The sequence below is a fragment of the Amborella trichopoda genome, chromosome 2 (genome assembly GCF_054954075.1).
Source record: "Amborella trichopoda isolate Santa Cruz 75 chromosome 2, AtrichopodaSantaCruz75HAP2 v2.0, whole genome shotgun sequence".
Classification (NCBI taxonomy): Eukaryota; Viridiplantae; Streptophyta; class Magnoliopsida; order Amborellales; family Amborellaceae; genus Amborella; species Amborella trichopoda.
In genome coordinates this window covers 26,712,250-26,726,234 of record NC_142337.1, presented here as the reverse complement: position 1 = coordinate 26,726,234, position 13,985 = coordinate 26,712,250, and the positions used below count along the sequence as shown (strand labels likewise).

General features: G+C 35.1%; 1 protein-coding gene across 4 annotated transcripts; it reads left to right on the top strand.

Annotated features, from left to right (window-relative positions):
- The first annotated feature begins 2,879 nt into the window (after positions 1 to 2,879).
- Positions 2,880 to 13,378, top strand: LOC18425865 (zinc finger CCCH domain-containing protein 37). 4 transcript variants are annotated; one of them, XM_006830405.4, is made up of 12 exons: positions 2,880 to 3,301; positions 6,666 to 6,913; positions 9,854 to 9,913; positions 10,046 to 10,153; positions 10,374 to 10,424; positions 10,528 to 10,749; positions 11,328 to 11,365; positions 11,491 to 11,537; positions 11,661 to 11,773; positions 11,945 to 11,998; positions 12,547 to 12,693; positions 13,052 to 13,378. In XM_006830405.4, the coding sequence occupies exons 1-12, from the start codon at positions 2,935 to 2,937 to the stop codon at positions 13,211 to 13,213; spliced, it is 1,617 nt and encodes a 538-aa protein (XP_006830468.1). In that variant the 5' UTR covers positions 2,880 to 2,934; the 3' UTR covers positions 13,214 to 13,378. The 4 variants fall into 4 exon arrangements, with proteins under 4 accessions (XP_006830468.1, XP_088716075.1, XP_088716077.1 ...); XM_088859949.1 differs by having other exon boundaries at positions 11,646 to 11,773; XM_088859951.1 differs by lacking the exon at positions 6,666 to 6,913.
- Positions 13,379 to 13,985: the final 607 nt, after the last annotated feature.

Here is a 13,985-nt window from a genome sequence, read left to right as displayed (position 1 = left end):
CAATTTTATACATGAATATCCATATTAAGCAATATCGGACACTCAATAGCTTTTAGAAAAGAACTTCAAGCACGAGGTTGCACATTAGCACATGTCTAAATTGTAAATTTCTTTAAATTCACCTGTAAATTTCAATGAATTTCAATAATATATGCGAAAATCTACCAATCCATGCTCAGCCACCAAAATAAAAATAAAAAGGTATATCATCAAAGTCAAGTCATGCATTCTATCAGTATGTATATCAATCCACCATACTTTGAGAAAATAAATAAAGAAAATCAAGAACATTTCACTAATACAGAACTATTGTAGAGTTTTGATGCATCATGTTAAAATGCTTTTACGGTATGTAAGAATTTGTGCAGCATTGAGGGGGTCAAGGGCTTTTCAATTCTCCCGTGGCGGGTGATCTACGTGGATGAAGAAGAGATTAGTTAAGACGTACATAATCCAAAGTTCTCCCAATCAAATGGATGAACGCTGCAACAATAACATCATTTTAAGAAACTTCAAAGTTCAAGAGAACACCCTCTGTTTTGTTTTGACTTTAAACGGTTCATAAGTACCAATATACTGGATTGCGTAAGATGAATGATTGTCTAATCAAGTAAGGCAGCTTAAGGAAATTTAATGGACAAGATTTTTAATAGTAAGCCGGCTCATTTATTTATATATGGGTATGGTTTGCATAAGGTTGCAACTTTAAACAATCAAAGGCGCACCTCTAAATTTTATTACAAGATGTAATTTTGGTGTTAAAATTTTTTAGGATGACTTTAAAATCTATTTTTATCTCTAACTATAAAATTTAAAATTTCAGAAATAATTCAAATAAAGTCGATCTATAAACAAATGAAAATATTGAAAATGAACGGTCCTGATAATAAATTGCAAGGTGTCCTATTTTTAATACTCGAAATCTTTTTTGTTTTTTCATATCCATACATTTTGATCAATAACAAAATGATCATTTTGATGGATATTTGAGGTGCACCTTAATTCTACATTTGAGAGAGAGAGGACCTCAGTAGTTGTGGTTGTTGGTTTGAGAGATCAAGCATGTTGGGTTAACATGATCCCTCCCTCTTCCTCGGTCCCCTCAGTGGAGAAGGGAATATTTAATAATTTTATTTGGGGTGCCGATGAAAAGGAAGCTCGAGAAGTATTTGCGTAACTCATGAGCAAGGAAATGTTTTCACATGGATGAGGCTATTTTATAGTAAAGCCTTCCCTGCTTGATTATTTTCACACGTTAACAATACAAACCAAATATAAAACATTTTGGGCACGGTACGCGTGAAAGTATTTTGGGAAAGTATTTTTACATGAAAAAATTCCTTTATATAATTTGGTGCGGGAGTTTCTTTCAGCAAATGGTTGACAATTGATGCTAAAAAAATGTATTGGAACTTACTAGTATGAAAAAACTCCCACACTTAGTTATCTGAAAGAGTTTTTTTGTGTGAAAATACTTTCATAGCAAGATTTTCATGTTGTATCAAATGTTTACATAGAACTATTTTCCATACGAACTAAACTTAAAGAGTGCCGATTATGCCATTTGATTTTTTTTTCTCAATCCTACTTTACCTTTGTTGTTTGATAGTTGTAATTAAGGTTTTACACATTCAAGAGAATTTAAGGGTGAAGCCAACAAATCATAAGATGAGATAAAGTAGACTTAAGTGGATCATATGCAACGTCAATCCAATATATCACCTATAGGAGGTGCGGGCTAGTTCAAGTAGAAAGCTAAAAGAAGACAAAGGATATATGCCAAAAAAGACATAGTTGGCAGCAGTAGAAAAAAATATAGGGACTCATGGCCTCACTAAGAACATGGTTCTTAATAAAGGAGAATGATGGATCAGAATTTATATAGCCAACCTCAATTATTTGGTAAAAGGGATGATGCTTTGTCTCCTACGCCATTCCTTAAAAACCATATTGATTTTTATATGGGAAAAACCATATTGATTTTTAAAAACCATATTGATTTCTACAATATGCGGTCCCTTGGTATAAAGTATCTATCTTAAAGATGGATACAAATAGGTGGCCCATCTAAAAATAAATGTAACTAACAGTCTAAATATTTTTTTAATATAATAATTATTTCTAGTTTTCAATTTTTTCTTTTTTATATTCGTGATCTCTATGTTAAAGATTATATATTTTTAAAAATTAAGATCAAATTATATTTAAAAATATATTTATTGCCAAGCCCACATTTCTACAATGTGCAGGCTGGCCGCATAGAAACGGTGTCTTTTTATATAAGCTAGTCATTTCTTTATTGAAAATTGAGAGTTTATATATGGCTGCAACCTTAAAATGTAGAATTAAATATGCATATTAAAAATCCATTGGAAATGGTTGTTTTAATGTTGAAAAACGCTTTAATTGATCATCTTGACATTAAGATGTATAAATATAAAAAAAAAAAAACACATTTTGAGTCCCAAAAATAATGCATCGTGCTATTTGATTTTGACTATTTCTTAAGTTTAAAAATATTTTAATTAGATATAAAAAATAGATTTTCAAATAATCTTAAAACAAATTTACAGCTAAAATTTAAAGATACGCATTGTTTAATGTTGGAGCCTAATAGAAGCCATGCCCTTTGAGATAATCGTATTCCTTGTTTTAGGACCCATGGCCTCTATTACCACTCTGTGACGGTCAAATCAGCCATTGGATGGCGAAGATATGCTTACGAGGTGTCCCTGCGGTCATGCGAAGTACGGTGTAGTTTCTTTTTCGGGAATACGAAAGCGCGTATTTTTTCCGCTATCCCCTGAAGGCCCCGAAAAGTAAATTTTACGTTCGAAAAAGCGAAAGAAGAATAAAGAGCCATTCGTATTAAATCACTTGTCTCCATTTTAGGGTTTCTAAAGGGTTTTTCTAGGTTTGTATTTGCAGACAGGCATGGCTAACCAGACTTACAGTTCATATGGAGGAAGCAGCCTTTCGAGTCTCTATTCTTCAAGGCTTTCTACGAACTACATTGCGGATCCTTACTCATCTGATGCGTCTCTACTCGGTTCTAATCGATACATGGGCACTGATACCATTACTGGTTCAGATCCATCAAGGTATTCTCTGGATAAAGGGTCTGCGTTTTTGAACCAGTCAGATAGCTTGAGGTTCTCTGGTACTGATACTTTTACCGCAAGCCGCCTGTCTGGAGCTTCTCTGTATACACAACCGTCACGGGTTGGTGGAGAAACACTCGGGATTTTGCCAAATAGCTCTGTGGATCACTCGGTTGCTGGTTTGAAGCGTCCAACTGAAGGTACGTTCTAAGGTTGGTTAGGGATTTTTTGATATTGTTACACTTTTATCTTTCCGCTGCGATTTCTTTTGAATGGATATATCGATTTTAAGGCGTCCAAGTGAAGATATGTTCTAAGGATGGTTAGGGATTCTGGGCTTTATATTGTTACTCTTTTATCTTGGATTTCTTTTGAATTGATATCTCGATGAATTGTATTCTTGGTCTTTCTGCTGTCTTCTTATTTTATAATGCCTTCTGAAAACTCTTAGACGGTAGGTAGTTGGTGTATACTTCTAGTAAATTTGAATATCATTAGGTGATTCTGATTTAGAGTTATTGGGCTATATTCCTCAATTTTGTAACAATTGTATCTGGGTATACTTTTTGTGATTTTCTGTTTTTTTTCCTGTCTGTGGATGTCTTTCTTTATGCCTCAAACAATTCTGTGGATGTCTTTCTTTATGCCTCAAACAATGCAGGAAGTGATTTATTGGGGAAAATTGGTATTAGAATAAAAACCTTATTAAAATAATTTATTTGGAAACCATGCTTCAAATAATTTAGTATTAAAAAAAAACATACAGAAGTGATTTATTGGGGAAAATTGGGGGAAAATAGGAGAAAGATGAGGAGAAGTAGTGAAAGTTCAGGATTTGGAATGAGCGGATATTGGGTTTTATTTGATCGGAAAATAGATATAAGTTTATTTCTGATTCATAATTTTTTTTCTAATCATTTCTTCAATAAAAATTGAAGTACAGTTTAGGTAATTGTTTAGGAAAGCCAAAAATTGGAGCTGGATCTTCCATGTCATGGTTTGAATTCTATTAGAGCAAAATGAATGGAATACACAATTGTGAAACTGCCCCAAAATGCATTTTGGTTCTGTTCGGGTGGTATTTTGAATATCGCCTCATTGTGTCCCTTTGTGAATAACCACTTGTAGAAGCCACATTGTGTCCCTTGGTGAATAACCGAATGACCAAATCACGAGTCAGTTTCCAAATTGGCCCTTAACTTTCTGTTTGATGACTGTTCTTCTGTTGGTTTACGTTTATTTCTTGAATAAAATCTCTTATGGGATGGTATGTGTTGTGAATTTGGTCATTGTAATTCATTTCGGGGAAAAGAGTGATATTTCTATTGCTCGTGCTTGTTGGTCATAATTTCATATGATTGGGCACGCAAGTGGTAGCCTTTTTCTTTTCTTTTTTTAATTTTTATTTATTTTTTATATTTTTTTATATGTAATTTCCATTGGTCCAAGATTGTATGTTTTACAATTCTTCTTGTATATTTTTGGGTGTGGAGGGAGGGGTCCCCGAGGCAAATTTATGTTCGAGAAAAGATGTCTATGGTACACATAATGCGTGGAAATTATGATATGAAAGCTTACATAGAACTCATTATGCTTATAATGCTATTTCACTAGGTCTATTTGCACTGAAAGGTCAAGAGAAAATATAACAAACATACTCATTTGAGAAGGAAATCGAGCATACATGCTCACCAATAGATGAGCTGTTGTTGTTTGTGTCTGTGCTTTACGTCAAAATATAGCTATTATCCCTGTTTCTCGTTTTAGATGAAGCTGTCTTATGGCCAGCTACGCAAGGAAGCTATTGAGATCGCGTAGTATACGTGGCCAACCTATGTGAACAGTGTGATCTTTGTAAGCTTTTATTTTTTCATTTTTTCTTATTAAGTTGACTATACCTTTACTTTTTCATTAATTTTGTAATCTTTTACTTGTTATTTTTGTTAATAAATTTACTACCATTCATATGGGTTTGCCATTTTGGCTTCATTATCTGGTGTTTTCATGGATATCCAAGGTTCAAGATTCTATGTTTTTCATTGATTAGCCTCATTGGAGGAAATCAGTTGTAATGAATTATTGTAAGGAATAATTTTAACTGACAAAAACATATTAGTTTGCTTGACTATCTGTGTAGTACGTGCATATCTAAGTTGCCTTATATTTAGATCTATTAGAAGCTTAAGATTTATTAATATAGCCACTTCCGTTATAATCACTTTTTGGCTGTAGTTGATGTGTAAGTTGGGCTTCTTGGACCCTGGTTTTGGGAAATGCAATTCTTTCAATGCTTTGTTGCATTTGGGGTTTATTGGGGTTACTTCATATAGTTAGCAAATGCTGAGAAGGCAATGGTGAGGTTGCTCCTTACCTTGAGGTGGAGTTGCTTTTGCTAGCTAAACCCTAGAATTTCATATTCTGTGGCAGGGATTTTCATATATATATATATATATATATATATATATATATATTATATAGAGAGAGAGAACAAAGGCATGAAAGAAGCAACCAAACCTATATCGGGAGTTTGGGACTGGGTGGTTAGATCTGGACCAGTAAAATGGATGTCCTGGCATCAATTTGGATTTTATCCGGTTTGATGCTGCTTTCATGGACATGACAGTTCAGGGGCCTTGGACCGATCAGAAGGGGCATGGCATCATTTTGGACGTTCCCTATTTGAAACAGGATGGTTTTTGTCTGGCCTTAATAACCTTGCTCCATATTACACAATTGATAATCGGGTATCCATTTTTTTACATAAATTTGATATACATTCGTTATAGCTTCGCCTGGGATATAGGGTGCCTTGTGTTGTTCTTTAATTGTCATCATTTCACTGAGGTCAGAGTTGTATGCCTCACGATGTACATCACCTTAGGTTAAAGCTATCTATTGCTGGATTGCTCCAGCATCCACCACTTGTTGCCCGACACATTGGTCTAGCACCCTTGAGAACCTTTGCCTGAGTTGCCTCTGGTCTACCCTATAACCGAAACATTATGCACCTTAAGTTGATGCTCATCACCTTAGGTTAAAGCTATCTATTGCTGGATTTCTCCAGCATCCACCACTTGTTGCCCGACACATTGGTCTAGCACCTTTGAGAACCTTTGCCTGAGTTGCCTCTAGTCTACCCTATAACCGAAATATTATGCACCTTAAGCTGATGCTCATCTCAAAAGTCTTGGTAAATATATTTGGAGGATGCATGGTATCACATTTTCTTGGTGTTTTCTTGGTGGGAGCCTATAATGGATGCTATCATATAATTTAAATTACCTTTAGATTATTACTACCTTGCGTGCATTATATTCTTATAATTTACTGTTATAATTAATTACTGAGAATCACTTGCCCTTGGACTCTCATTTTTTGTATCTATCCCTCTATTTGACGTATAGTGTTTGATACTACTTATGGTTCTATGTTGTATATTTGAACTTTGTAGTTTGTACAGCCTCTGATTATGGTGTATGGTTATTATTTTAAATATTTTAAACTATGAACAATGTAAATTTCTGCTGTCTTATGGCAAATTTTCTCTTTATTATCTATGTATAGCTTTGTACCATCAGAATGTTCTGGGAACTTATAATACTATTGGGCAAAGCGACTCCATGTATTCAACAAATTCTTTGGTCAAGCGCCCTAGGATTGAAAGTGCAAGCAATCTGCCTGTTTATCCACAACGACCAGGAGAGAAAGATTGTACTTACTATATGCTGACTAGGACCTGTAAGTTTGGAGATAGCTGCAAGTTTGACCATCCTTTTTGGGTTCCTGAGGGTGGAATCCCTGATTGGAAAGAGGTGAATTTTTTTATCATTTTGTAATATGGTTTCACTATAGAGTACTTCATTAACTTATCTAACTCGTGTGCTTTGTTTATTATATTTTTATAATTCTGTTTTAGTTATTTATTAGGATGATTACTTTTTTAGAAGTTTATGCAAATTGAATTTCGGATGTATTGCCTATATACTATCATATGTATCCTTGGGAATGTGAATTACAAGGTTAGTCAGTATGATATTATAATAATTTCCAGTCGTTACTGTATTTGCATGTATTTTCAATAAAATTATTTAATATTTTATATTTGGAAAATTGTTTCATGCGGGGACCGCACTTCTACAATATGCGGTCCAGGGGTATAAAGATTCCATCTTAAAGATGGATGCAAATAGGTGGTCCATCTAAAAACAATTGTAACTAACGATCCAAATGTTTTCTTAATATAATTATTATTGCTAATTTTCAATTTTTTTTTCATATTCATGATCTCCATGTTAAAGATTATATATTCTCTAAAATTTAGGATCAAATTATATTTAAAAATATATTTATTGCCAAACCTGCATTTCTACAATATGCAGGCTGGCTACATAGAAACCATGTCCTTTATATTTTCCTGAATGTTGTTACTGGTTTGGCGGACAGCTGATTGTTATAACTTTTGATGGATAGGAGAGCCATTGTGCTAGTGTGCAATTGTTTATCTACTTCAAAATATGCTATCCTAAGCTTCACATATTTACTTTTTTTAGGTCTGCCAAAGCGTATGTTAATGTTCTAGCATGTATATATGTTAATGTCATACTGCTTCTATATGTGATTATCCATGTTTTGGAACTTAACTATAAACTAAGTATATGCATCTTATTGAATTGTGATTACTTCAGATCCTTTTATGGTCTTTTCTTGAGTGTAAGGAGTTGGAAAGGCATCAGTTAACATTCTCAAAAAAAAAAAACAGGAGGGTTGGAAAGACATGTTCCATTTACACTAGTATATCTGGTGGATTGGTCTTTTAATCCAAAGTGCTTAAGATGCAAGAATGAACCGATTCCTATCTAGCAACTTTTATTCTTCTTAATTTTGAATTTGGTTTCATTAGTAACATGCCTGGTGGCCCAAACTTACTCCAAATTGGGTATGCTGAAATTTTCTGAAGATTTGCGGTAAGAAGGCTTTATGAAGTGGCTATGTAGGGACATTTCTTCATTTTAATTTTAGTTTAGTTTCATAGGTATCTCTTTTGAACTTGCCCCATATTCAAAAGGCTTTATGCTTGAAGTCGCCCAAAGAATATGTGGTATGAAGGCTATATCGTGTAGCTGTTGTACACCAGGGAAGCTGCTGGATATAATTGTCAACACTGATTTGACGTGATTGAGGCTTATTTGCTTTGCATGAACAAATTAGGCGTGCATTTGAATTTTATGTTTATATAGTAGGATTTTTGTAATTTTTTGTTAGATATTTACATTATTTAATGTAGTTCTTTTTTAAATACTTGCGAGTTGTGACAATGTTTCATGATTCCTATAGAGTTCAGTTGTTACTAACTGTGAAGCTTTGCTTTCATGATTATGAGTGTTTTCTAGTATTGCAACAAGCTTGAAGCTTTTGATGGATTTATTTATAATGGATTCAAGGATAACATGGTGACTGTAAACAAAATGAATGAGAATGAAACAAGAAATTTAGGCAGTTGGATATAGTTTAATTATGTCTGTTAACATCTATAAACACTTAGTGTTAATTCACCCCACATATGGAGTCTCAGCCAATGGAATTCTCTATGATATCTCATTTCTTGGTATGCCACAATTGCATGGAGTCTTTGTGTAAGAGAATTAATTCACCCCCACATATGGAGTCTAAGGCAACGAAATTCTCAAAGATATGTCATGTCTTGCTATCCCACAATTGCATGGAGTCTTTGTGTAGGAGAATCATTACCTCCTGAAATTTAAGCCTGCCTTCCTTAATGGTATCGATATTTACTTGTGTTAGCCACAAGCTGTTTTAAAGGCATGGGAGCAGTTAGATGAGAAAAATTACTTCCATGAAACATGTACGGATATATTTTTGTTTTCACTAGGAAAAGGTACACCATGGATTTGCTTTAGGAGATTGAGAAGATGACTGTCAAGTAAATGATGTCACTTTATAAATATCAAATACCACCCTGGTTTGTTTATGGGCATACCTTTTGAGGGCATGAGCAGCTTATAATGAGCTTGTTCATGAGCTTATATTTATGAGTAGTTAGTGTCACTTGGTTGGATGTCACCCATGAGTGTTGTCGGTCTATTCTTCCATGATCTATGCAGGTTCACTTGGCTGGGACACATATAATGAGGTACATGAATATCCATAAAAGGCATTTTTATGACCATAATGATAACCACACAATTGAAGGTCTTTTTGGTTTCGGATTTCGGCTGATTGCTCAAACGGTAGGAGGCCTACTATTGTGATACTGATTACTAACTATGTGAGAGAGGCTGTTAAAGAAGGATGAAACAAAGTATTTAACAGTAAGATCCCACTCTGAGGCCGAGTTCAGGGCCATGGCTTCTACTGCATATGAGTTGGTATGCATAACGGTCTTCCAGTTGGAAAGGAGTTCATAGAAACGAAACTATTCATTTTCCTATGGTCTGCTAAATTTAAGCATGTGTGATTTTGGTGCCAGGTCAAAAGGGCATGGTTTTTTATATTGGTAGGTATGACTTTAATTTTTTTTGCGGAAAAGGTTGACTCTATGACTTTAAATTTTTAATGCACCATGATATTCCAGACTCAGAAAGCTGTACAATAGTTGATGATGATGACTTTTTCAATTGATGGATTTTCAACTGTTGGCTATTTTTTAACATGGGGGCCCATTTATTTGAACCTAATGCTGTTTTGTCTTGCACAATGATCTGTTGATTTTTATTTTATCTTCCCTTTTGCAGGTCCCACTTATTCCTGTTAGTGACATGCTTCCAGAGAGGCCTGGGGAGCCCGACTGTCCTGTACTTAGAATTCTTTCTTTCTTATAATATTTTTCTTTATTAAAACATAAGATTATTCTGCTTAGGTTGTCTTTAAACTATCTAATTTTCTTTTGTGTATACTGGTTCTATATTTTTCTTCCACTTATACAGTACTTCATGAAGACACAGAAGTGCAAGTTTGGTCAAAGATGCAAGTTTAACCATCCAAAGGATAAAGTTGAAGCCTCAAATGTGTCCCCAAGTGTTGGGAATACTGATGTAAGTTGCCTAGACCTCTATTCAGAGTAGAGCATTGTGCAATCTGTGATGCATTTATAATACTATGAATGCAGTTGTTAAATTAGTCTTTTTTAGTTTACATGTATCTTATGTATATGAGAGTTTACATGTGCTTTTATAGCGTAAGACACCCATTTTGAAGTATCTATATATCATAGTGTATGACATTCTGTTCTGCTGTTATTTGACGTTACAATAGGGTGCCATCATAACTGCTCTTCCAGAAAGACCGTCAGAGCCTGAGTGTACGGTGAGATTCCCTTTCTTTATGGGGCATGTAACAGGTCCAGCTTTGTTTCAATTCCTGGCTGTCATAAATGTAACTTTACCCACTGTTGTTTTATCTACACCAGTTTTACATGAAAACTGGGATATGCAAGTTTGGTGCAAGTTGCAAATTTCACCATCCAAAAGATCGGCCTGTGCCTTTGACTGGAACTGATTCTGTAACTGGAGAACAGACTGGATCTGTTAAAGTTGATGGAGCAGTTGTTGGAGCTGATCAACAAGTGAAGCCATTCACTCCTTTTACCCCAGCATTGTTGCATAATTCCAAGGGTCTGCCAATTAGACCGGTAATAGAATTGCATCTATTTTTTTTGTGTTGATTAATTGTACATTTTGTTGAACTTAGATGCCTTGCTTTGTTTGAAGGTTGCTCTCAGTTTATTTTAGCTGAATAATGTAGTTGACTTCCAGGAGTATTTGCTGTGAAATAATCTTCGATGGCATAATTTGTCTATTCTTTCTATGGTTTGTTTTCCAACCTTATGTTATGATACAGCTGTGAACTAATAGTAAGAGAAAAATATCTCTATGTTATGATATACCTGTAGACTAATATTTATGAAAAAAGAAAGGGAATGTGCAAGGATAGGAAGTTGATTTTTTTGGTCAATAGTGAAGAATGCAAGAATGTTTTTTATTGTATTAGGCAATATTTATATATGCAGTGATGGATTCTGTAGTTGGATTGGTGAGTTCTTGCCTATAGATTATTCTTAATGCATGCACTTGTACCGCATTGGCCATTTGAATGGTATAGGGCGGGAAACATTAAGCGAGCCTAGACCAATATTTTGTTCAATGCAGATGACATAGATAGAAAGCATGTTTGCTACGGTTCTTATTGTGGAGAGTGTATTTTTTTCAGGGTGAAGTCGACTGTCCGTTCTACCTGAAGACTGGCAGGTGTGCTAAAAATTTCTTTTTCTAGTAAAGCTATGGCTACATATAATTGCTAGCATCCATCTTTTGTGTATGCTCTATTTTTCAATCTATTTGTTCATTGAAAAACATTTTTTCTGTTTGTGCAGCTGCAAATATGGTGCCACTTGCCGCTTTAATCATCCAGACTGGAGAAGTATGTCATCTTTTGTATTAAAAATTAGTGTAGCTTTGCGGCTTTCATTATGTACTCTTGGATGAAAGCATTGACTAAACATCTGATATTTCCTTGGAAATTATGCATATCCCAACCCTCTAGCTACTACTACACCAGCTGCAGTTATAAATCCTCTGGCTGCTACTCTTCCCCTTGGAGTTGTTAACACTCCACCTCCTGCTCTGTCTCATGATCCTTGGATGGCTCAGACAACGGTAAATGGAAATTCCTTTCAGGCAAACACAATGAAGGATAATCTTCTTTTTCTAATCATAATTTCAGGGATATCCCTTTATCTATTTGATCATGTTATTGTTGTCGTCATTCATTCCTCACCATGAATAAATATATGTTGAAATACTTTTCCTGGTGTGATGCTATTGCAGTTGGGGTTGGGAGTGAGCGTTTATCCTCAGAGGCCTGGACAGATAGCATGTGATGTGAGTATTTTTGTGTATCTTGTTTTCGATTATCCAGTCTGCAACTTGATGCTGTTTTCTCAAAGTTGAGTGCATCCGAGGAAATAACTAGTTTCCCTTGTTTTCTTTCAAGGATTAAATGGTTTGTTTTCCTCTTGCATTTTGAAAGTAATTCTTAAGGCATTTTCTTTAAAACAATTTTACATCTTGAACCCTCGAATCATATGGCTACAAATTGAATGACAACCCATTTGGTCATAGCTTTGTCTTGAGTGTGCAAATAAGTAAATGAGGATAGACGTTTCCTCCAGATCCTAATCTTCTGAGTGGGGCAAGTTTGTTGCTCCATTCAAGTTTGCGTCCTTTTCTTTTCTTCTGAATTCTTTAGATTTTTATGCTTGTATTTTATCTTCATACCTTTCCAGTTATGAGATATGGAAGGGTGATACAGTACTTAATATTGGAGTTTGCAATTTCAGTTCTGTACTTCGGTGTATTTTCGGAAGGTCGTTCTCCATTAGTTCTTACTAGTTTTAACTGTCGCATGTATAAATTGTTGGGTAGTGCAGTACTATATGAAATTTGGAGAATGCAAATTTGGTGAGAGATGCAAGTTTCACCATCCCTTAGACAGGACAGCACCAACTGCTGCTGTTGCACAGCAGGTACCTCAACAAGTTGTAAAGCTCACATTAGCGGGGCTTCCAAGAAGAGAGGTACAGTTTTTTTCCCCTTGCTCCATAGAAAATTATATATGATTGCTTGCTGTCTTCTTTTCAGGCAATGACCGTTATTATCATTAGTTTTTTAAACACTCTGATGTTGCATTTCGTTTTGAACTATAGCATATACTTCATCTCATCTTTTTTTTCTTTTTCTTTTTTTAACTTCTAACATTTTTTAGTCTGGTCTTGTTTCCTGCTTTTCCTTTTATTCTTTTAGACCTCAAATATTCTCATATATATCAATAAGCTCTCTCCATTGAAGATTATTGGGAATCTTATGAAAAAAAAGAACAGAAAAAACAACAATGGGTTCCGTTTTGAATTCTTAGGATGATGAAATAACTTGTAGGGTGAAGCTGTGTGCCCATTTTACATGAAAACGGCAACATGCAAATATGGTGCTGTGTGCAAGTTTGACCATCCACCTCCAGGCGAAGTTGCTGCGAAGGCAGTTGGAGGAGCTGCTACGGATTCAAAAATTGCCGAAGGAGAACAGGTCAAGGATGAATGAGGATGGATCGCTCTCTCTTTTTGGTTTTGGTAGTAGTCTGTCATTTTCTTCCTTTTAGCTGCATTTTGAACTCGGAAAAGTTTAACAAATGAATCTTTCTAGTCTAGCCTTCTATGTGAAATATTTTGTACCATTTGGTAAACTATTTGAGATGGTTTCTCTCTCTATATCGTCTTTCTCTCTAGATATTAAAATAGTCTCTCTCCATCCCACATAAGCTTCATATGAACTCCGCCTAGCACCAGTCCATTAGATTTTAATACAATGTGTGGTAAAACATGAGAGGACGCATAGAGGTAAGCTTCATATGAACCCCACCTAGCACTAAGTCACGTTGGAGCGTATCGTAAAGGGTGGAGAGCGCGTTATTATTCTGTTGGAGCATACCGTAAAGGGTGAGGAGCGTGTTGGAGCATACCGTAAAGGGTGAAGAGCACGTTGGAGCATACGGCAAAGGATGAAGAGCGCGTCATAATTCTGCTGGATCATACAACGTTTACTCTCAGGCAAAACACTAGGTAATACTTTATGGACATTTTTTTTTTTGTGTAATTTCAGGAACCATCTAGATGATTATTATCAAAGAAAAAGCTTGGAGTTTTGAACTTTGAAGATCTTGATCGTTCCCTCCCATCCAACAAGTGGATGGTACCAATGCCATCTTGGGTTGCCATTCTTTTTAGGTACATAGGGAAATAGTTAATTTTTTTTTTTTGCCTTGGACCCTTGGTTTCTGGGTTCTTAGAGATAACATCCCCAAAATTTGTGATGT